The sequence below is a fragment of the Equus caballus genome, chromosome 22 (assembly GCF_041296265.1).
Source record: "Equus caballus isolate H_3958 breed thoroughbred chromosome 22, TB-T2T, whole genome shotgun sequence".
NCBI classification, from domain to species: domain Eukaryota; kingdom Metazoa; phylum Chordata; class Mammalia; order Perissodactyla; family Equidae; genus Equus; species Equus caballus.
This window is the reverse complement of record NC_091705.1, coordinates 36127954-36150701: the sequence shown is the minus strand read 5'-3', so window position 1 is coordinate 36150701 and position 22748 is coordinate 36127954. Positions and strand designations below refer to the sequence as shown.

Here is a 22748-nt window from a genome sequence, read left to right as displayed (position 1 = left end):
CCACAACCCCTGCCCAGCCCTCACCCAGGATGTTACTCACAGGGAAATGAATGGATCCCACTTCACAGAGCTGGTCGGAGGGTTGATTAGGGTTAGGCATGGCAAGAGCTTAGCCTAGTACTTAATGAGTGCTCGGTGATCGATACCTGTTGATCTTGACTGTGTGCACTTGACCTAAGGGCCAACTCTGTGCCAGGCACCCTACAGGGGTGTGCTCATTCAATCTTCCCACCCAAGAGGTGTGGATTCTGCCCTCACCCCCATGTGTGGATGAGGAAACTGAGACTCAGAGAGGTGGAGTCATTCACCCAAATTCCCAGCCCCAGCCTGTCGGACTGCAGAGCCCAGCTCTCGCTCAGAGGCCCCTCAAGTCACATTTCCTTGGTGCCAGGCATGAAGCCAGGAGTGTCAGACAATCCACCTGCTCCAGCTTCTCGCTGTGCCCGAGAGATGAGGACAAAATTATGACCCCCACTTTACAGATGAGGAAACAGAGGTCAGAGAGGACCGGCACTGGCCCCAAGGTCACGGGGCAAAGTCCATGCAGAGCCCGAGCTTGACCCCAGACCTCCTGCCTCGCAGCGGCCAGCCCGACCCCGGTGCAATGCCAGTGGGTCTGCCCGCCCGTGCCCTCGTGCTGAAGCGTCCATTTGGCTTCCTCAGAAACGGTGGATGCTCAGGGGGTCACAGCAGCCCCGCCTGCCCCGGGTGTAACAAACATGAGGTGACAAGAATCAGAGGGGAAATATTTATACACGGCGACGAGCTGTGCGAGCACCTCGGAGAACACTGCTCTCCGCCGGCAGCGGCCGCCTGTCATACTGGATTACCTCAAAGGCTCCCGATCCACTTAGTATGCCGGTTCCCCTCTCCCGAACTTCTGAGTCATCCATTCTGCCCATGCAGACGCTCCTTCCACTGACATTATCTTTAACGTTTTGTAATCATGAAATATTAATGACCGATATTGAATTTAAAGTACAATTTGTGTCTGAATCCTTCAGTGGAAAGGGCAGTTGTAAAGGGACAGGCTTCAAAGGGACGGGGGGGACTTGGAAAGCCAGCACTGGGGTGGGGGGGGGGTCCCAGGGGGCTGCATCCAGCCCCTCCTCCGGGGTCCTCAGGCCCTAAGCTGCTCTGGAGGGGTGGGCTCCAGCTGCCCGGGACAGCAAAGAGTTAACCAGAGTAGCTAGAAGCTTCCCCATCTGGATCACCCCAGGCCAACTCATGGCTTACAGCACCCTGATTTTTTCCATCATACTGCAGAGCACGCTTTGCGATTTATATACGCATTCGTGTGAGTATTTCGTTAATTTCTCTCTTTCCCCAGGAAACTGTCCCTTCCATAGGGCAGGGGCTCATCTGTTTCTGCAGCATTCACACTGGGCCCGGCCCGTAGTAGGCTGTGTAAATATTTCCTGAGTGGACGGATAAATGGGCTCCCCCACCCAGTGGCTTGACACAGGAGAACTGGTCCCAGTTGCCCGGTGCCCAGCTGCGTGAGTTAGGACAGGTCACCCCCCCACCGTTGTCTTAGTTTTCTCATCTCTAAAATGGCACTGTGTTGGATGACTGTGAGGATAATAACTATTAATAATAGCAGTTGCTATTTATTTGAAGCTCACCAGATGCCAGACATCATGCTGAGTACTTTATATCATACTGAATGCTTTACATAAAACATCTCACATCATATGCATTAGAAATCACATACATAAAGGGCCTAGCATGCTTCCTGACACACAGTAGGTGCTATTCATAGCTAGAGAAGGAATCTGAGGGGAGAGGAAATGTCGGAGATGATGGACTCCAGCCTCCCCGATCCACCCATGAGGTTCTGACTCCCGGCCCAGTGCTCCTTAGCAGGACAATAGAAGGGGTCTGAGGAGGCTGGAGGAAGGAGCAGGGATGGGAGAGAGGGGGTTGAGTGCAGAGAGGGCTCAGTTTCCTCCAGGGACACTCCCCCCATTTCTACCCTCAGCCAGTGTTTTTTGAGGGCCCCTTGTCACCCACCTGGCCTAGGCTGGGCACTGGGATCTGGTGGCAAATGGGGCCACTGACCTAGGGAGCTCACAGGTGCACAGGGGAGAGACATGTCAACAGTGAGTGTAAGTGAGGGGACAGTGGGCACTGGGGAGGAGCCAGGAGGGACTTGCCCACCCCGAAGGGCAGTGGTCGGGAAGCCTTCCCCAGGAGAGGGGACGTCTGAGTTGGATCTCAAAGACTGAGGAAGCCTTTCTGGGCAGAAAGGTGGTTTGGGTGCTCCCGACGGCAGAAAGACCCCTGCATTCAAAGGCCTGGAGGCACGGCAGTCCCCTGTCCATTCTGAGAACAGAGAGACTGGGTGTGTCCGGAGCTGGGGCCGGTGAGGTGAGGCGAGGGTGCAGACGCCTGTTGGGTCTCGGCAAGAAGGGTCCTGGATGTCCTGCGAGGAGCAGGCATCTCCTGGAGACAGCAGGGAGCCAATGTAAGCCTTTGAGAAAAAGAGTGACGTGGTCAGATGTGCGGTCCCCAACGTTCACGGGGGAGGGCGGCCAGGAGGGGGCCGGCCTGGGGCAGGAGAGCGATGGGAGGCTCAGGAAGACTGAGGCTTAGATGTGTGCTGGGGGTGCCAGGGCGGGGCTAGGATGGGCAGGCGGAAGCCCCGGGGAGGCTGAGTGTGGGGAAGAGCCTTGGCACAGCCCTGCATGGAAAGGGCTGCTTCGGGAGACAGTGAACTCCCCGTCACCAGAGGTGTGTAATTGAGGCCCGGGCTCCTCTTGGACTGGGTAGCTCCCGGGATCCTGTGCCACCTCCAGCGCCTGCAGATGCCAACAGGAACAAAGATTTTGTGATGTCCATGGAGCCTCCATAGGACAGCCCAGAACATCAGGACCAGCTCAGCCCTAGGGAGGAAAACTTCCTTCCATGCCCACCCCCTCGATTCCAGGGCCCCTGCTTCACACAGAAGTCCTCGCCCACCGTCTGGAGGACTAAGCTCCCTCCCCTAAGGTCGAACCCCCAGCCTCCACGTGGAATCCAAACAGATAAGCCATGTCCCCGGGAGATGGAGAAGGCACCCCAACCTCCTGCTCCCACTGGAGGTGAGTGGGGACAGGGCAGGGAGTGCAAGGAGTCCACTCCTGACGACCCTGACACCCCCTCCCCCGGGGCACCCCACCTGCTCACCAGCCCCCCTCAGCATCCTGCCTGCTTGTCTTGGTTGGCTCGTAATTGGGATGATAAATCTTCCTGCCCAGCTGGCCAGCTCTAATCAGAGCCTGGTGTTCGGATGCAATTTAATTCCCTCAGGAGGGGGCTGGGGAGGGGTTGTGGGGAGGGTAGAGAAGAGGGTCCGGGCTCTGTGCCGCCCCCACTGCAAGCGAGTGGGAAGGAGGAAGCTGCGAGCTGCCCCCTCCCTCCCTCCCTCCCTCACTGCCTCTCCCACTCCTCACCCTCCTCCTCACTCCCACTCTTGCAACCTTTCTTCTTTTTCTCTCTGGGCATCTCTGTTTCTCTGCGACAGCCCAGGTGAACTTCAGGGTCCAACTCCATTTGTTTTACTGATGAGAAAACCTTGGTCCAGAGAGGCAGGAGCAGGGTCACACAGCTGGACCGCTTCCTAGACGGAGGGATCCTGGAGGGAGCACAGCCCCCACGGAATTAGTCCATCTGAGAAGGTCTCCGTCTCTCCCTGCCGCCCCCCCAGCATCCCAGCGTGGTCACGGTGCCACACTGGTCCATTCATTTGACGGTCTTTCTTAAGCACCTACTCTGCGCCACACACAGGTGCTGCGGACACGGCAGCAAGCGAAATAGACCAAAATGCTGCTTCCTTCCTGGTGAGGGAGATAAGTGATGAGCAAGTTAAGTGAGTAAAACCAGGGCTGTTGGATACGTGCTATGGAGAGAAATAAGGCAATGGAGGGATGTGTGGCGGGCCCGCAAGGGGCAAATTTCAACAAGGTCATCAGCGGAGGTCTCTCTGAGAAGACACCTGGGCAAAGGTCTGAAGGAGAGAAAGGAGCACAGGTGGAGCAGAGCTGAAGGCGGGGTGGCGGGGAAGAGGCCAGGGAGGTGATGGCAGGAAGGTCATGAGGGGCCTTGTGGGCCTGTGGACTTGGGCTTCTTCTCTGATTGCAGTCAAGGGAAGCTTCCAGGAGGAGGCAGGGACATTTGTCGGGGACCTTAAAGGCAAGTAGGACTCTGACAGCTAAAGCTCGTAAGAATAGCAGTGCCAACTTGTGATTAGAAACTCCCCATTTTCAACCAGATCCAAGTTCGAGCCCCATCTCCACCAATGGTTCCCTGTGAAACCTTGAGCAAGCTCTTTACCTCTTTGAGCTGGTTTCCTCATCAGTAAAATGTCAACAATACTAGACTCTGCCGCCCACGATGCTTAACAGGATGAAATGAGGTATCACAGGCCCTGGCCCATGGCAGGTGCTTGGTTTGTGTTTGCTGGTGTCCTTCTGGGAAGGAGCACATTTCTCAGAGTACCCTAACAGGGTCACCAGGCCAGGTCCCATTCCCTCTTCCCTTCCCAGTTTGGTTCAGATACCAGGTGAGTAACTGCCAGGGGCTGGGGTCTTCCTTGGAAGGGATCCAGAATCCCGTTAGCTACAGCTTCCCCTCCCACCCCAGGGCCTTTGAATGTGCTCTTCCCACTCTCTGGGGCTTTCTTTCCCTCCACTCTTCTTCATCTGATTGGTTTAACAATGGGTTTAATAAGACCTCCTTTACTTCTTAGTGGATCTCAGCCTGAAAGTCACTTAATACAGGGAAAACATCCCTGCACCCCACCAGGGCAGGACCCCCTGCTCCACGCCCTCACAGCCCCCTCGACTTTCATCTTTCAACTCTTCTCACAGTCTGGAGTAACATCTGTTCCTGCCACTAGACTGAGAGACCACGTTGGTCTTGTTGTGTCATTGGTACAAAGGAGGCGCTCAATCCGTAACTGTCAGCGAAAACCAGAAGTCTCAGCTCTGAATGGCTCGGCCCAATCCCCCATCCATTATACATGAGGGACTCTGAGGTCCAGAGAAGCTAGAGGCCTGCCCGCACGGCACAGCAGCTCTCCTGCCCCAAGTCTGATCTCTTCCCCAGGCACCGACGGAACGCCCCACCTCCTCGGACCCCCAGGACCTCAGCTGCTACCTCCCCAGATTAATGGGGAACCAGCTCAGGGAGGAAGCACCGGGCCGAAGTACATTTAATTTTAATTTAGGAATCGGTTAAGGCTGCAGGCCTGCTCAGCTCTGGGCTGTCAATCAGCCTTCCTCAAGGCTGCATCAATTAGTTTAAAAATATTGAATGTAATTTTGCCTGACACAACATATTGCAGCTACTGCAAAATATAATTTATTTTAGAAGAAGAAATAATTAAACTAATTTGCATGTCAGTCAGCTGAACTGAGATGCCAAGAGGGAGGGTGGGCCCCATGGGGGACCTGGTCCCTGGAGAGGGTACCTGCCCCTGGGCGTTGGGTGAGGTCAGCGTGGGCCTGGGTCGGAGCAGTAGCTGCCGTGGGATGGACGAATATCCAGGCAGCAGGAGGGCCCTCTGGACCAGCCCTGGACTTAAGAGTCAGGAGACTTGAGACCCAGTCCAGCTCTGCTGCCGACTTGCCTGTGGCTCTGGGCAAAGTCCTGCCTCTCTGTTTTCTCATCTGCAAAACGGGTTTAACAAGAGCCCCTTTAGGGGTTGTTTTGAGGATCAAATGAAGCCACAGATAAGAAAGTTTGTTACAAATTAGAATGTCCTGCCCAGAAGTGAGGATTAATTCACGGATGGATTCCTTGTTTTACACCAGAAACATTTAAGGTGGTAAAATTATGAATTCTTGTTATCAAGTATTACAAATGATGCTAACTGTGATCAGGAGGGGTTTGAAGGAAATCAATCAGAGTTAAGATGTCAGGTTGGACTCCCCGGCCTTCCATTCCCCCCAGGGCAGTGGTTGGCAGCCCTTGCTTCACATTCGATTCCTGGAGATGTTAAAAACATCAGTGACGAAGCCTTGGGCGTCGGTGTGTTTTAAAGGCTTCCCAGGTGACTGTCATGTGCAGCCAGCCTGGAGACTGCTGTGATGTCAAGGGCACTGGATGCTGACTTTAGGGCTGGCCACAAGCTCTGGGGTTCCAGGCCAGCCCCCTCCGCAGGTGGCACCTTTGGCAATGAAGAGGCACACCTCTTCAGGGGTCACTCAGCTGCCCCACCTCTTAGTTCTGAGACCCTCGCTCACGCCAAAGCCTTCAGGGCTTCCCCAAGAGGTGACCCATGACATTTTAAAAGAGAAAGCAGGACAACAGCAAAATAGTAATTATGTGAAGTGATGGATGTGTTAACTTAACCTTATCGTGGTAAACATTTCACAGTACACACCTGGATCAAATCATCACGTTGGACACCTTAAACTTACACAGTTTTATATGTCACTTGTATTGTAATAAAGCCGGAAATTTAAAGAAGAGGAAACGGCCCAGCAGAACCCATAAGAATGGAACAATGATGGGGGTCTTACCAGCAGTGGGCACAGCCCTCCAGCAGGGTGTCTGGCCAGGGGGAACTCGTCCTGCTCTGAGGTTCCCTTCTGATGGTTCACAGGACCTGTCTCTCCCTCCAGCCCCTGCGCCCCCTCCCACTGCTGGGGAGGGTGCCCAGGAGGGGCGCTCAGGCCCTGGTGGCCCCCCTACCCTGGCTCTGCCTCAGCGGGGAGGGAGGTGCCTGTTCCTGGAGGCAGGCCTCGTCTCCCCTTCCCCTCCTCCCCAAAGCACCCACCGTCTGTCTGTTTAAGTTCTCCAGCAACACATTTTAAATGCTCTTAAAAATAACGGCTCACCCGGCATTCCCAGTCACGACTCCCATCTCTCGCCCCCGGGGAAGCCCCCTCTAATAGCTGGAGCGGCAGATCTGGGTGAGCTGTGAAGATAAGGTGCCCCCTGCTAAGGGGAGCTCCAGAGAGGGGTCGGGGTCTGAGTTAATTAAGGACTCGCCCCCCTCCTTTCCCTGACCCCTCAGGAGGTGGCCTGGCCTGCCTCCTGATCTCCATTTCTCTCTTTATCAACACACGAGCAGCTGCAGTTGGCATCCAGCGGGCCCCTGAGTTCAGAGAAAGAGGCAGCCGACCAGCCTCACTTCCCCCAAACTCACGAGGTTCCTGGCTGCCTGGAAGCTTCCAGACTGCCTGCAGAATAGCTCCCTGCCAGCCAGGCCAGAGACCCGGCCACCCAGTCACTACTTCGGAAGTGGGTGGTCTCCTCTCCTGTCCTTGAGGTCACCGGCGGGGAGAGCATGTCAGTAACGAACTCATGGCTGAGATAGCTGAGGATGGGCGCCAAGGAGCACTCACAGGTCTGGGGTGGGGGCTGAGGGGGCTAGAAAAGGCCAACATTCAGGGCACTGCTCAGAGAGGACAGACTGGGATGAGGTGTCTCAACAGCCTGGAGTCACTTAGTGTCATTGCTGAAAGGACCCTTTGAGGATGTCTGTTTATTTAACAAATCCTTGTATAGCACTTGCTATGTGTTGTATACACAGTTTTAAGTGTTTTACAGATATTAACTCAGTCTGTCCTCTTAACCAACCCATTACTAGTAGCCCCGTTTTGCTGGTGAGAAAAGTGAGGCACAGAGAGGTCAAGTGACCTGGCATGGATCACACAGCTACTAAGTGTCAGAGTTGAGATTGGAACCACTTGGCTGCAGAGTCCTTGTTCTTAATCACCATGCTCTGTTCATTTTCCAGGTGTGGAAACTGATATCAGAGAGGGGCATATCTTCCCAAGATCACTGGGCTGGGTCAAGGACAGAGCCAGGCCTGAAATTCAAGCCTCTTTGTGTCTAAATCCTTGCAGGCTTCATTCATTCATTCAGCTAATGTATTAGAACCGTCTCTGTGCCATGTCCCACAGTGCGGGGACGCAGGGACTCATACAACAGAGACTTTGACCTCAAAGACATCACAGTTGGAGGAGTAGGGACTTCGTACTTTTGCTGAGGACCTTGGCCAAGAGCCACTTCCGGTGGACTTGTCTTGCTCTCTCGGGATCAGATCTTAAAAGAGAGAGGTTTGGGAGTTCTGTTGCCAACTGAACAGTTCTTTAAACTTTCTCGTGTTTTAGTTTCTCTTCTGCAATACAGGGCTATAAATTGTACCCAGCCACAGGATTTCTGCAAGGATACCTGAAATAATGGCTGTGGCTGCTCCAGGTGCATTCTATGTGCTCTGTGGCGATGGGATGGAACGGCAATGGTGATGCTGGCGGTGGTGGTGTTGGGGGTGGAGTGGGGGTGGTGATGTGACGGTGATATGGATGATTATGGTGGGGGAAATGGTGGGGCTGGTAATAGTGGTTGTGGTGGAGATGGTGATCATATTGGTGATGGTGGTGATGGTGGTGATAGAGGGATGTTGGTGATGGCAAGGGTGGTGACGGGGATGCCCTTAGTGTTTGTGATGATGGTAGAGATGATGGAGGTGGTACTAGTGGATGGGGTGGTGGTGGTGGGAATAATTCTAATGGTGATGGTAGTGATGGTGATGATCAAGTGATGACAGTAACAGAGGCGTGGTGATGGTGTTGGTGATGGTGCTTGTGACGAGGATGGTGAGGTGGTACTGATAGTTATGTTGTAGAGGTGCCAATGATAATGCTAACGGTGGTAGCATAATGGTTTAATGGTGGTAGTGGTAATAGTAATGGTGATGATGATGGTGAAGGTCGTAACGGTGAGATGATGATGGTGTGGTGATGGCGATGGGGTGGTACCGGCGATTATGGTGGTGGAGGTTGTGGTGATGATGCCAGTGATGCCAATGGTAATGGCAATGGTGGTGATGGTGACAGTGACAGTGATGGAGATGGTTACGGTGATGATCTAATGGTGGTGATGGTGACAGTGACAGTGATGGAGATGGTTACGGTGATGATCTAATGGTGGTGATGGTGACAGTGACAGTGATGGAGATGGTTACGGTGATGATCTAATGGTGGTGATGGTGACAGTGACAGTGATGGAGATGGTTACGGTGATGATCTAATGGTGGTGATGGTGACAGTGACAGTGATGGAGATGGTTACGGTGATGATCTAATGGTGGTGATGGTGACAGTGACAGTGATGGTGATGGTTACGGTGATGATCTAATGGTGGTGATGGTGACAGTGATGGAGATGGTTACGGTGATGATCTAATGGTGGTGATGGTGACAGTGACAGTGATGGAGATGGTTACGGTGATGATCTAATGGTGGTGATGGTGACAGTGACAGTGATGGTGATGGTTACGGTGATGATCTAATGGTGGTGATGGTGACAGTGATGGAGATGGTTACGGTGATGATCTAATGGTGGTGATGGTGACAGTGACAGTGATGGAGATGGTTACGGTGATGATCTAATGGTGGTGATGGTGACAGTGACAGTGATGGAGATGGTTACAGTGATGATCTAATGGTGGTGATGGTGACAGTGACAGTGATGGAGATGGTTATGGTGATGATCTAATGGTGGTGATGGTGACAGTGACGGTGATGGAGATGGTTACGGTGATGATCTAATGGTGGTGATGGTGACAGTGACAGTGATGGAGATGGTTACGGTGATGATCTAATGGTGGTGATGGTGATAGCGATGATGGCTGCAATGGCTATGGTGGATTACCTTCTTATGCCAGATGTCCTCAGTCCTGGTCCTAGTACCAGCTTGATCAACCTGCAGATCTCTCAGTGTGACCCCACTGTCTAATCCTGTCCTAACAGCAAACGGGGTTGTCTAGATCTCACACTTGATGCCTCTCCCCCTGCTCCTGTGCTCTTGTTATAGACAATCATGCCCAGCTATCCCGGGCTTCCCTAAGGATCCGAATCCTGGATGTGAACGACAATCCCCCAGAGCTGGCCACACCCTACGAGGCAGCTGTGTGTGAGGATGCCAAGCCAGGCCAGGTACCCATGAGGGGCTGGGGACTGCGGGTTGCTACCAGGACTGGCCAGGCCACCCACTAACCAGGCCCAGAGTGGACTCAGCCTCACGTCAGCTCCCTGCCCCCTCCTCACCCTCAGCTCATCCAGACCATCAGCGTGGTGGACAGAGACGAGCCCCAGGGTGGGCACCGCTTCTATTTCCGCCTGGTGCCTGAAGCTCCCAGCAACCCCCATTTCTCTCTGCTCGACATCCAAGGTGAGTTACCTCTGAACCAGCAAGTCCTAGGATGCATGGAGGGAGCGATCTAGCCTTCCCACCTCCTTCCCATATTATAGATGGAGAGACTGAGGCACCCAGAGGGCCGGTGTTGTGTCCAAGATCACACAGCAAGTCCGGGCCAGGCTGGAGCTGTTCCCCAGCCGCCTAGCCAAACCCTTAAGAACAAGCAGGCGTGGGTTGTGGAGTGGAGAGGGGGCATCCCAAGAGAATGTAGATGGACAGACACAGACATCCACGAGGAGTAGGTGGGCCAGAGTCCAGCGTGGAAAGAGCCCCTGGCCTAAGCGAAGACTGAAGTGAGCCACATGTACACACTCCCAGCCTTCAGTCTAAGAGGTGCTTTTCCCCTCTCACATTTCTCCTCTCATCCTCACGGCCACCCTGGGACATGGTTTTCTCACCCCTCCCCCACATTGCAGGCGACGAAACTAAGTCTCTAAGAGGATAAAGGACCCACCCAGAGTCCTAGAGAGCCAGGAGTGGGCTGGGATTCAGATCCACACCTGTCTCAGAGCCGGTGTGCTTCCTGTCTTAGCTCTTGCCTTGAAAGCAAACTGCCTCGCCCAGCCTGAGCTGCTCCCACTGTGAGACATCCCCCCGCAAGGTGCCCAGGAAGTGGAACTTTGAGCCTTTGAGGAATAGACTGGGGCAGGGCAGTGGTCACTGGACTGGCAGTGAGGGACCTGGCTCCCAGCCAGGCTCAGTTGATGGCTTTCTACGCAACCCTGGCTAGATCTGCACCTCTTTAAGCCTCTGTTTCATCATCTGTAAAATGGGGCTGACAACGCCTACCACCTCGGGTGGCTAGGTGGCCCCAGGGAGATGAAGGCAAACAAGGTATATTGTTAGTTCCTAGAACATATGATTTCCTTCCTTCCGCAGTTATTTATTGAGCATTTATTGAAACACAGTGCCTATGTGCCAGGCACTGTTCTAGGCTCTAAAAATACAGTGGCAAACAGGACAAAATTTCGGCCCTCTTGGAATTTACATTCTAGAGATGGGAGACAGAAATTAAACAAATAAATAATATGTTGGGGATGCTAAGTGGCTGGAGTGGAAGGATAATGCAATCTCCACAAGAGTCTGGACCTTGTTTTGTTCGTTGGTGGACCCTGGGTGCCTAGAGCAGTGCCTGGCAGACAGTTGGTGTTCAATAAAATCTGTTTAACAGAACAGGGGAAAATAAAACAGCATAAGAGTAGAGCTATTTTAAATAAGGTAGTCTGGGAAGACCTCTCTGAAGGAATCAATAGTGAGTAGGAATCTAAAGGAAGTTAGGGAGTGAGCCATGTGGATAGCTGGAAAAAGAATGATCCAGGTGGACAAAACAGCAAGTGCAAAGGCCCTGAGGCAGGAGTAGGCTGGGCTGCTCAAGGAACAAGAGTCTTGCATGGCTGGAGTGAATGAGTGACAGGACTAGGAGGAGATGTTGTCAGAAAGGCATTGGGGGCCAGACCATTTTGGTTCCTTCTGACCCTGGAACAGATCTGGGATCACCCCTAAGACCTTTCCACCCCTTCCATCTAAAGGGAAAGATTTCAGTGGCCTCTGAAGCCAGATCCATCTGCACGTCCAGGAGTCACATTAAAAATAGTTAACAACCAGTTAAATTCAAATCAGAAAGGATACTGACCGTAAATAACCTGGAGCAGGACCCTGGAGCCCCTGCTGGGCCAGGCTTTAACCACTTAATGGCCTGATTTTGTCAAAGTTGGAGGTGTGCTTAGGGGGAAGGCACAGGGAAGGATTTGGGGAGCTCAGAGTCATGGCTATATATACTTTGGGGAAGTATTTCAACATTTTCACAAGCAGTACTGCCTTGCTTGCTTGTTATTTCAATGGTATCCTGAGCTGGCCTCAGGCGACACAGACAGCCCCGGCTTGACCTCGCCCAGTTCACAAGTCTTTCCAACCCAAGCGGGCTGAGTTCTGTCTCAACCGCCTCTCTTTGATGGGGGGCTGCCAGAGCTCCATCCAGGGTGACCACCTGGTGTGAGCTCCGGGAGCAAGGGTGGCAGCGGCGTGCGAAGGTCAGCACAGCCACGGGAGGACCCCTCCTCCAGTCCCCCAGCCCCTTCCCACCATGTGCCAAGCCCCCTCCTCTTCATTGTATAAATATCCTGGGTGACAAATGGCTACCCCAACCCATCTGTTTCTTTGTACAAATTTGTAGCCAGTTTGGAAACATGATTTATAAATATTGCCTTTGCAGCCAGGGATTGACACTGATGTATGTCAGGCCAGATGGATGGATGCCGTGCTGGCCACAGATCCTGCCTAGAAGGGTGGGGTGGGGTCTGGTGTGGTCATCGGCTTCCCCAGCTGAAGCCAGCCGCTGCCCAGAAGGGCAGCTGAGGGCGTTCAGGGATGATGCCCAGGGATTCCCTTGTATGGAGTGGAGGAGTGACAGGGACCAGAGCTCTCAGAACATATGGCTCTGTGGCCAACCACAGCAGCCCGGAGAAACGAACCTCTCCTCTCCTCCCCTCTGTTCTTGCTCGGGAATCTGAAGCTGAGCCAGAGCCAGCCACTAATTTTTCGGATCTGTCTACTTCTCCGTGCCTCCATGACCACCATTAGCTCACAGCTAAAACACACAGTGGCTTCCTAACTGGCCTTCCACATCACTCTTGTATTTTGGATGACAAGCTCCCTAGCCTGGAGTGTAGGCTCAGCAAGAGCAGGGACCACGTCCATCTTGTTCACTGCTGTATCCTCAGGGGCTAGGATAGTCCTTACATGAAGAGGGTGCTCAATTAGTATTTGCTACTGAATGAATGGCTGATATGTCACTAGGTCACTTCTTTGCTTAAAACTCACCAATAAATAGCCTCCCAATGTTTGTAAGAAAATAACTCCAATTCCTTACCGTGGCCTCTAAGACTTTCCATGATGAGCACCTGCCTCCCCCTCCAGTCTCATCTTGACTCACTCTAGCCATCACTCTCATCCCTCCAGCCACAAAGGATCACTTTCAGTTCTTTGAGTGTATCATGCTTCTTCCAACCTCAGGGCCTTTGCATGGGCTGTTTCCTCTCCTTGAACTCATCATTCAGGGCTCAGCAATAATATCACTTCTTCCAAGAAGGTCTCCCTGACCCTTGACAGGATCAGATCCTCTAGTAGGTGCTGTTCCTAGACTTTTCCTTCTTAGCACTCACTATGGTTTGTAATTGTAGACTAAATTGTGGGTTTATTATTTAACATCTGTCTCTCACATTAGAATCTAAGTGCAGATCCATGACTATGGTTGGTTTAGCTCTCCATTGTTTTCCCCAGTGATTAGTGCCTAGTACATAGTAGTTACAATGTAGTTACTACAGTAGTTACCGGCTCTGTGGGTAGATGAGTAGAGGATGGATGGATGGATGGATGGATGGATAGATGGGTGGATGGATGGAGATGGGTGGATGGATGGGGATGGGTGGAGGGTGGATGGATGGATGGATGGGTGGGTGGGTGGATGGATGGATAGATGGGTGGGTGGATGGGGATGGGTGGAGGGTGGATGGATGGGTGGGTGGGTGGGTGGTTGGAGAGAGGATGGATGGATGGATAGATGATTTGATGGGTGAATAGAAAAGGTAGCTCTGCTGCCAATTTACTGGATAAATTCAGAGAAGTCACTTCTCTCTGAGCCTCAACTTCCACATAAATAAAATGGGGATAATTTCACAATTCTTGGTGGTCATGAGGATTAAACATTACTATGTATGTAAAGTACCCACACAGCCCTTGATGCATAAAAAGCATGCAGTGAGTGCCCAGGAGTCCCACACTCATCCCTCTTTTCCTCGTATTGCTCTCGAGCTTCTTTTCTTCCCCAGGGGAAGGCAGATGTTTTCACAGGCCCTTCGGTAGGAGAGCTAGAGTTCAAACCAGAGCTTGAGGAGCTGACCCAGGACCACCAGCTACCCCAAAAGCTGTGGTTCATGCGAGCATCATTCTTCAAGACTGGCTCAGTGCCAGGGAAGAGACAGGCACATGCTAATTTAAGGCAACGCGACAAGTGCTGTAGCAGAAGTGTGCGTGGCACCTGCGTCGTCAGAGCAGGGAGGGGGAGCCATAAATCCTTCCTTCCGGGGAAGCAGAGAAAGGAGGCCACAGAAAGGAGGTGACATTTAGCTGGAGCATGACGAATGAAGGATTTGCCCAGGCAAGAAGGTGGGGAGGGTGTTCCAGCTAGCGGGAACCTGGGGCGTAAAGAAAGGCAGAGCAGCCTAGACAGAGCGGGTGCATGGTGTGGCACAGGGGCTGCGGGCGGGGAGGGGGCATGAAAAACGTAACAACCGGCATTCATTTAGAATTTCTACGTGTTGAGAACTATTCTGAGTTACACGTGGATTTCACCATTTAATCCTTGCACCTACCTGATACTGTTTTCCTCAGTTACAGATGAGAAACTGACGTCCAGATAAGCTGAGTTTCCCAAGCTAGAAACTGATGGACGTGGCATTATTTTTTAAATGTTTTTATGGAAATTTTCAAATGTATATAGAAGTAGATAGAATAATTTCATAAACTCCTGTGTGCCCATCACATGAGCTTCAACCCATGACCAACGCTGTTCAGCTGGGCCTCCAGCGCAATTCACAGATGTGCCCAAGGTCACAAAGCAGTCCTTCCAAGGGCTCTTTTTCCTGCACTGTGTCCATGAGGGGGAGGCCAGGACTGGAGTACTGAACTAGGTGGGGGCTGCGGGGAGGGACTGGGTTAAGTGGGGCCACAAAGCTGGTGAAGAGACCCAGGCTGCCCAAGTCTGAGGTCAGAGTGACCAGCCTGAAGACTGCGAGGGCAGGGAGAAATACTCAGGAGGGAGACCTGGGCCCCCCGCGGGAGGGCAGGGCCTCTTTCATGGAGTCGGCTGTGAAGGGTGGGGGCAGCAGCCGGGGGGGGGCTCTGAGTGCTTCTGTACCAGCACATTGGCAGCCCGGCTGAGAGGAGCCATCAGAATGACCGAGAGTCAGGGATGCCTGACCACACAGGAGGGCAGGGCAAGTGGACACCACCCACCATGTGAGCCCGGGCTCCAAGACCACATACCCATCCCCTTGAGGCCTGCCTGGCATGCCCAGCAACAGGCTGAAGCAGTGTGATGAGTAGGACTTAGTCGCTGTCCTCTCTGGTCACACGTGTAAAAGGAAAGAGGTGAGTGAGGGACCCTGGTGCGCCAGGGTCCCCTCATCAGGCCCCAGGGCCATGCCCCCAGCCCTCCAGACTCAGCTTCTAGAGAGACTCCTGATAGAAATCTCCCTCCACCAAAGGGAGGTGCCAGCCAGCATTCCCAGTCTTCTCTGATGACCCAGGACTTATCAGGGCCTAGCAAGCCACAACCTGACAACACCAGGACCCCAGGGTCAGGATGCATTGGGCAGCTGAGATAGAATATGGAATAAAAACAGGCCGTTGAGACAAATAGCAAAAAAAGAGAAAAAATTTGACGTAGCCAGAGATAGGACCTTGGCCCACCTGGGGACAGAATCTTGGAATAGCTGGGGACAGGACCTTGGCACAGCTGGGGACAAAATCTTGGAATAGCTGGGGACAGGACCTTGGCACAGCTGGGGACAGAATCTTGGAATAGCTGAAAAGAGAATCTTGAGACAGCTGGGAATAGAATCTTGGGACAGCTAAGGACAGAAGTGTGGGCTATGTGGCTGGGGACGGGATCTTCGGGCAGCTGGGGGCAGAATTTGGGGACAGCTGGTAACAGAATTTGGGGAGACTGGGGGACAGACCCATGGGTCAGCTGGAAGGCAGAAGCTTGAGGCATAGGGAGGCAAATCCTGAGGTGGGAGCGGGAGGTGGCTGGGACAGGGGAGGCTGACCCCAGACCCTGGGTCACATGCCACTGCCTTTTTCCGGAGCAGACAACACGGCCGCCGTGCACACACAGCACCTGGGCTTCAACCGGCAGGAGCAGGACGTGTTCTTCCTGCCCATCCTGGTGGTGGACAGCGGGCCGCCCACGCTGAGCAGCACGGGCACGCTCACCATCCGAATCTGTGGCTGCGACAGCTCGGGAGCCATCCAGTCCTGCAACACCACGGCCTTTGTCATGGCCGCCTCCCTCAGCCCCGGCGCCCTCATCGCCCTCTTGGTCTGCGTCCTCATCCTGGTCGGTGAGTCCACCGAGAGCCACCCCTCCCTGCCCAGTTAGCCTCCATCCTGGGGCCCTGGAGCTCCTTCCCTGGTAGCCCCCGTGGGGCCTCAGTTTCCCTCTCCATACAAGGAAGGGCTGGCCTGAATGATCCCCGGAGCTCCAACCTGCAGCTCCTAGGAGACGTCTAAGTATGGAGCAGCCCACCACCTGCTTCAGACGGTGTCACCCCCACCGGAGGCTCGGTTTGTGCGGACCCACCCTCTACACAGCCCAAACTCTCCCTAATTTCTAAAAACCAAGCATATTTTTAAAAACCCTCTCATGTCTATTTCCCTTTTTATTCTCAGGACTTTTAGTAAAAAGGGCTCTTGTGAACCTCCCAACCACTCAGCCAGTTGTATCACCCCCATTTTTCAGACGAGGAAACTGAGGCTCAGAGAGGTTAAGGTTACACAGTCAGTCTTCCGACTTGAAATCACGTCTTCTCAGTCTGTGTTCCCTACTCCTTTAACTTCCCCGCCTGCGCCCAATCTAAACTGGGGGCAACACCTTGGGGCAGCTGGGGCAAAATTCTGAGAATTCGAGAGGCAAAATCTACTCTGCTATCAGTTCCACCAGCAGCCAATTGAACCCCCAAAGCGTCCCCACTGAAGAGGTCAAGTTCCAGGAGCGAAATGGTGACTTCACGGAACAGCCAGAGCTAGAGGCACTCACGGGAGGCCTAGACTGCAGATGCCAGCTTTGCACAGTTCCCTGGGAGATGTCAGCTGCCTCCTGCCCCTCGCTGCCTACCACTGACATGGCCGCCGCCCCCATCCCCCCACGCCGCCGAGGACCTGCCTGTGGTCCCTGCAGAGGCCCTGGGCAGGCTCCTCCTTGCTGGGAGGCCCAGGCTCCCCTCCGCTCCCCGCCCCAGCCCATGGCTCAGAAACCCTTTTTCCAGAGGGTGCACTTTACAGCGGTTTCATTTTCCGAGGCAGTGCAAACAAATTTCTGCCTAATTGCCCACAAACGAAGAAAGTGCACATCAGTGCTCTAAAGGTGACGGGCGGAATTGCTGATCAGGCCTAGCGCATCTGTCGCCCGCCGCCCGCGCTCCCTGCCATCTGCTCTCACGGGCATCCCCCTCCACGGCTCCCGGCCTCCAGCTCCGAGAGCTATCCATCCATCTTTCCCACTTCTCTCCTGACACCTTCCCTCCCCGGACCTGTTCCTGGCTCCCACTGCCTTCCCTGTCATGAGCCACCTTGTTAGGTCATGAGCCGGTACCCTGCCCCACGGCCTTAGCAGCTGGCTCTGGCCACTGGCCCAGAGCTGTTTGGAGCAGCAAGAAGAATATAGTGCCCGGCATAGTACCCAACACATGTCTGTCCATCCATCCCCCTACCTATCCATTTGATTCTCTCCTTAGTTCATCAGTTCCTTATTTATCCATCCAGTCGGTCCCCACTTGTGCTAAACTCTTCTAGGCAATGGGATTCATCAGTGAACAAAAGACTAAAAGCCCTGAGTAGAAAGTTGGGGTTGCCATCACTGCGATGGGGGAGACCGAGGGTGGGGAAGGAGGAAAGACTACTTCTTCAAATTTGGGCATGTTAAGTTTGAGCTGCCCTTGGTCAACCCAGGGGAACTGTTGGTAGGAAATCACACACACAATCTAGATTTCAGGGGAGAAGTCCAAGCTGGAGGTCGAGATACGGGAGTTGTCAGCCTCTAAATGAAACTAAAAGTCATCAGACTGAAGGAGGGCACCAAGAGAGGGAGTGTGGATAAAGGACCAAGGACTCAATCCCGGGCATCTGACATTAAGAAGTCGGAGAGGCTAGGAGAGCCTCGTAGGCTTAGAAGATTAAGAAGGAGTGATCAGTGAGGTGGGAGGAGGAAGAGAATGTGGAGTGCTGGAAGGCAAGTGAAGAGCCAGGAAGGGACGATTCCTTCCTTCATTCATCCTTTCAATCGCCCAGGTCTCCATCCAGCTCTTCATTCATCATTCATTCAACCAGCCTGCTTCACGTGCTTACTGCATGCCAGGCACCAAGCTAGGGGAACACTCCCCAGGTCCTCGGGGGTAGTTTAGAGTGTGCGTTTTGGGGTGGGGGGAGACAGACGTGTTAACACAGCATGGTCGGTGCGATGATGGAGCAGTGGCTCCCAAAGCTGAGCTGTCTGGGCTTCACCGGGAGGCCTTACTGACCCAGACTGCTGGGCCCCAGCTGAGAATGGGACCCGAGAATTCACATTTCTAACAAGTTCCCAGGAGATGCTGACGCTGCTGGTCCAAGATGGGACTCGGAGAACCAGTGTGAGGGAGGGAAGAACTCCTCAGCAGGGCAGCTGGGGGTGAAGGCCCTGAACCTGGCCTGCAGCTCTCAGGGAAGGGGTCCTGCAGGGGACATTTGACCTGAGACTCAAGGGCGAAGAAGGTGCTCAGGAATTCTGGAGTGGACAGAGGGTGAGGGTGAAAGAGAGGTCAAGGTCAAGGACATCTTTCACTTCCCCAGCCCTCAGCTGCCTCCTTCACACCCCTCAATGCCTACAGACCTCAGGACATATATCTCTGCATAGAGTTGAGGAGGGAGAGCTCAAAGGTTGGGTCCAGCCCTCAACACCCATGAAATTTCAACACTGCTGTGTGTGTCCCCATCACCCTGTGGTGGTCTAGCCTCGATTTGCACACCTCCCAAGATGGGTAGCTCACTACCTCTCCAGATAGCCAGCTCAGTTCTGACTGTAAGAAAGGTTTTTCTGAACAGAAATCCAGGAAATTTGCACCAGTCGGCTCCGCTGTGTGGGGGGTGGGGGTGGGGGTGGGGGTGGGGGGGTGGGGGGGGTGGTCCCCGGAATGCCGTGGGCAGGGCTCCACCCTCACTCGCCCCGTTCTTTCTCCCGCGCAGTGCTGGTGCTGCTGATCCTCACCCTCAGACGCCACCACAAGAGCCACCTGAGCTCGGACGAGGACGAGGACATGCGGGACAATGTCATCAAATACAATGACGAGGGCGGCGGCGAGCAGGACACCGAGGCCTACGACATGTCGGCGCTGCGGAGCCTCTACGACTTCGGGGAGCTCAAAGGCGGCGACGCGGGCGGCGGCGGCGGCGGGGGCCCGGGCGGGGGCGCGGGCAGCCCCCCGCCGGCGCGCCTGCCCTCGGAGCGCCACTCGCTGCCGCAGGGGCCGCCGAGCCCCGAGCCGGACTTCTCGGTGTTCAGGGACTTCATCAGCCGCAAGGTGGCGCTGGCGGACGGGGACCTGTCGGTGCCGCCCTACGACGCCTTCCAGACCTACGCCTTCGAGGGCGCGGACTCGCCGGCCGCCTCGCTCAGCTCGCTGCACAGCGGCTCGTCGGGCTCCGAGCAGGACTTCGCCTATCTCAGCAGCTGGGGCCCGCGCTTCCGGCCCCTGGCCGCGCTCTATGCCGGCCACCGCGCGGACGACGAGGCCCCGGCCTCCTAGCCCCCCGCCCTGCCGTCGGGGGCGGCCGCCCACCCCACCCAGGGCCCCCCACCCCGGGCCCGAGGACAAAGCATTCTCCCTGCTCACCCCCTTCCCCAACACTCCCACCCTCCCAGGGCGGCCGGACAGGAGGGGGGACTTGTTGGGAGTGGACTCCCCGACGCCCCCCTCCGTGGGGAGGCGTGCAGCTTTCGCCCAGAGTTGCGGGAATTAGGACTAACGTCATTAAAACTGCAGCGAGACCCGGCACTGCGTGGCTCTGGGTTGGAGAGGGGGATATGGTGGCGCTACCGCGTGGAGAAGGGGCGCGTTACTCACTGTTAGCCTGGAGGAGCACCCTGGAGGGAGGACTCTGCCAGGGTGGCCCCCAGGCTTCCCCCATCAGAGTTAAGAGGAAAGAAAGGCTGTTCCTTTCCTGAACACCTACTGTGTGCTGGGACACTGTTCAGAGGCCATCTTAGTGTCACAGAAATCATGAGGTGGGACCCTGCAGGTAACAGATGGAGAAAGCCGCCCTTAGAAGTGGTTGTGATCTCTCCAAGGACACCTAGCCAGGGAACCGTGGTGCCTCTGGCACTTCCCAGCTGCCTAGGCTTGGACAAGTTACCTCATTTCTCTGGGCCTCAGTTTCCTCATGTGTAAAATGAGGCTAATAACAGACTCTACCCGGAGGAATTATGAGGTTCAAAAGGGTTCAGAGGCGTCAAATGATCAGGACAGTGCCTGGCACACAGTGGGTATTCAATAAATGTTAGCCTTTGATGCTGTTACCATCTTTGTCATTGTCAGAAGCCCAGGTGTCTGCCTCCCGGGTCCAGGCTCTCTCTCTGGACCGGTTGCCTTCCCCCTTTTCCCAGCATCTCCAAAGGAGCAGGAAATGGTCTCAGCTGTCAATCCTGCTCCTGCCCTGAGTGGGGGAGGGGGACATTCCCAGGGACTGTGGAGCCTTCCGGAGCCTCCAGTGACACTGGAACAGGACATCTGGCAGGGGTGCCAATGAGGACAAGCTGGGCAGCTCCAAGACTTGGATGAGGTGGGAGGGTTGGCAGGAGATGGAGGGGTTAGAGGTCACTAGACGTGGTGGGGACCTTATCTATCTGGTCCAAGAACCCATCGTTCTCCCCATCCATGGACCCCAAGTTAAGAACCCCAGGGGCTACGGCATCTCCAAGGGCCTAAAAGACTCTTAAGAGCTCTAAAACCATTTGATCATAAGACAGGGGTTATTTGTCCTCCGCCCAACCAAGGGGTTCATTCATTCCACATTGGTGGGCTGTGAATTCCAGCTCCTGCTAGCTGGGCATCCTTCATCAAGGTCCTCAACTGTTGAGGCCTCAGTTTCCTCATCTGTAAAATGGGGCTAATGATACTCCCTCCCTTAAAGGGTTGTTAAGAGGCTTAAAGGAGAAAATGAATGTTAAGCTCTGATCTCAGTACCCTCCTGATACATTGAAAAGTGCTCAATAAATGCTCGTTAGCCTTATTATTTTTACCCTCTCAGGGAGCATTCATTCATTCCCTCCACATTTGCCAAGGTTGGCTTTGACAGATCCAGAGATGGTCGTTATGTCCTGAGTGCCTTACCTGTATCATTTCATCTAAGTTAGATACTGTCAGCCCCAGTTCACAGGCGAGGAAACTGTTGCTCAGAGAGTAGTAACCAGCCCAAGGGTACACAGATCATAAGTAGTTCCTGCCTTCCAGTAACACAAGGCCCAACTTGGGGGGGTTGCAGGAACAGGAGCAGCCAATAATAATGCATTTGGTAAGAGTTGTAGCAGAATTAACAGAACAAGGTCCCAGAAACACTGAAGAGAGATGTCATAGTTCCTGGAGGGCTTCCCAGAGGCGGTGACTCCAACTGGATCTTGAAGAATGACTGTGAGATGACCAAGCAAGCAAGAGCATTCCAAGCAGAGAGAAGAGCATCTGTAAAGGCTGGGAGCAGGGAGAGGCAGGAAGCATGTGGCCTCAGGAATGGTGTGTTGTCCCAGGGGCTGGACCACTGGCTGGAGGAGTGGTGAGATGTGAGGCAGGGGAGGCTGGTTGGAGGCAGGTTGGGAAAAGAACTTGAAGTCCAGGCCAAGAAACTTGACACTTCGGTCAACTTGAACATGTCTCCTAACGTGCGCTGAGGGTGGCTAATGGTAGGGATGTGGGGTTAGTGTGGCAGGCCCAGTAGGGGAATATTGGGACCCTCAGCTCGTCCCATGCAGCACCTTTAACCCACAGTTCCTGTGGCTGGTACAACAAATGGCTGTGGTAACTTGGGGACCCAAGGGGACAAGCGCGATCCCCTCTCTCACCCTCGTGCGCCAGACTCCCACCGACAGAATCTCAACAATTCTGAGGTTGGTTCTTGCCATCTCTATTGTAGAGGGGAAACTGAGACCCAGAGTAGCAGAGTGACTGGTTCAAGGTCACCCAGCTGGTACAGGACAGAGCCGGGACAACACGGGTTAATTCTATTCCTTCTACAGATTCTGACCCTGCCAAGAAGGAGGTTATAGGCAGGTGACATGTCCAGAGGGACATACAAACATGGAGTCACAAGGACCCTTGAATATCTTCTGCAAACCCCACACACGGGGAATGACCTTCCCAAGGTCACAGAGCGTTCAAGATCCTGCCAGAAATAAGGAAGCTTATTCATCTGAATTCACCTTCTGAGTCTCTGGCTCCACCGTTACCAGCTGTGTGACTTTGCACAAGTTATTTACCCTCTCTGGGCCTCCGTTCCCTTACCCATGGAATGCACACAGTCCGAACACCTACCCTGTCAGGTTGTAGTGAGGATAAACGCAATAATAACTGCCGATGCTTACTGAGCGTTTCCTGTGCTAAGCACTTCAGGTGAATTAACTGGTTTAACCCCACAACAAGCCCAATGAGGTAGCCCTCATTTTATAGGTGAGGAACTGAGGAACAGAGGTTAAGTACCTTGCCCAAGATCAAATAGCTAATAAATAGAGATGCCAAGATTAACCGAGGTGCTCTGG

At 54.0% G+C, this 22748-nt stretch overlaps 1 protein-coding gene across 4 annotated transcripts in view; it reads left to right on the top strand.

The window, feature by feature from the left end:
- Positions 1-21235, top strand: part of CDH22 (cadherin 22) — a 123224-nt gene extending 101989 nt beyond the window's left edge. For 3 of the 4 annotated variants that reach the window (XM_023626641.2, XM_070248051.1, XM_070248052.1), the window contains 4 exons: positions 9809-9930; positions 10048-10165; positions 16063-16314; positions 19190-21235. In XM_023626641.2, the coding sequence (XP_023482409.1) occupies positions 9809-9930; positions 10048-10165; positions 16063-16314; positions 19190-19749 (1052 nt within the window). In that variant the 3' untranslated portion in view covers positions 19750-21235. The remainder of the gene's footprint in view (positions 1-9808; positions 9931-10047; positions 10166-16062; positions 16315-19189) is intronic. The other variant, XM_070248053.1, reaches the window with a different exon arrangement.
- Positions 21236-22748: the final 1513 nt, after the last annotated feature.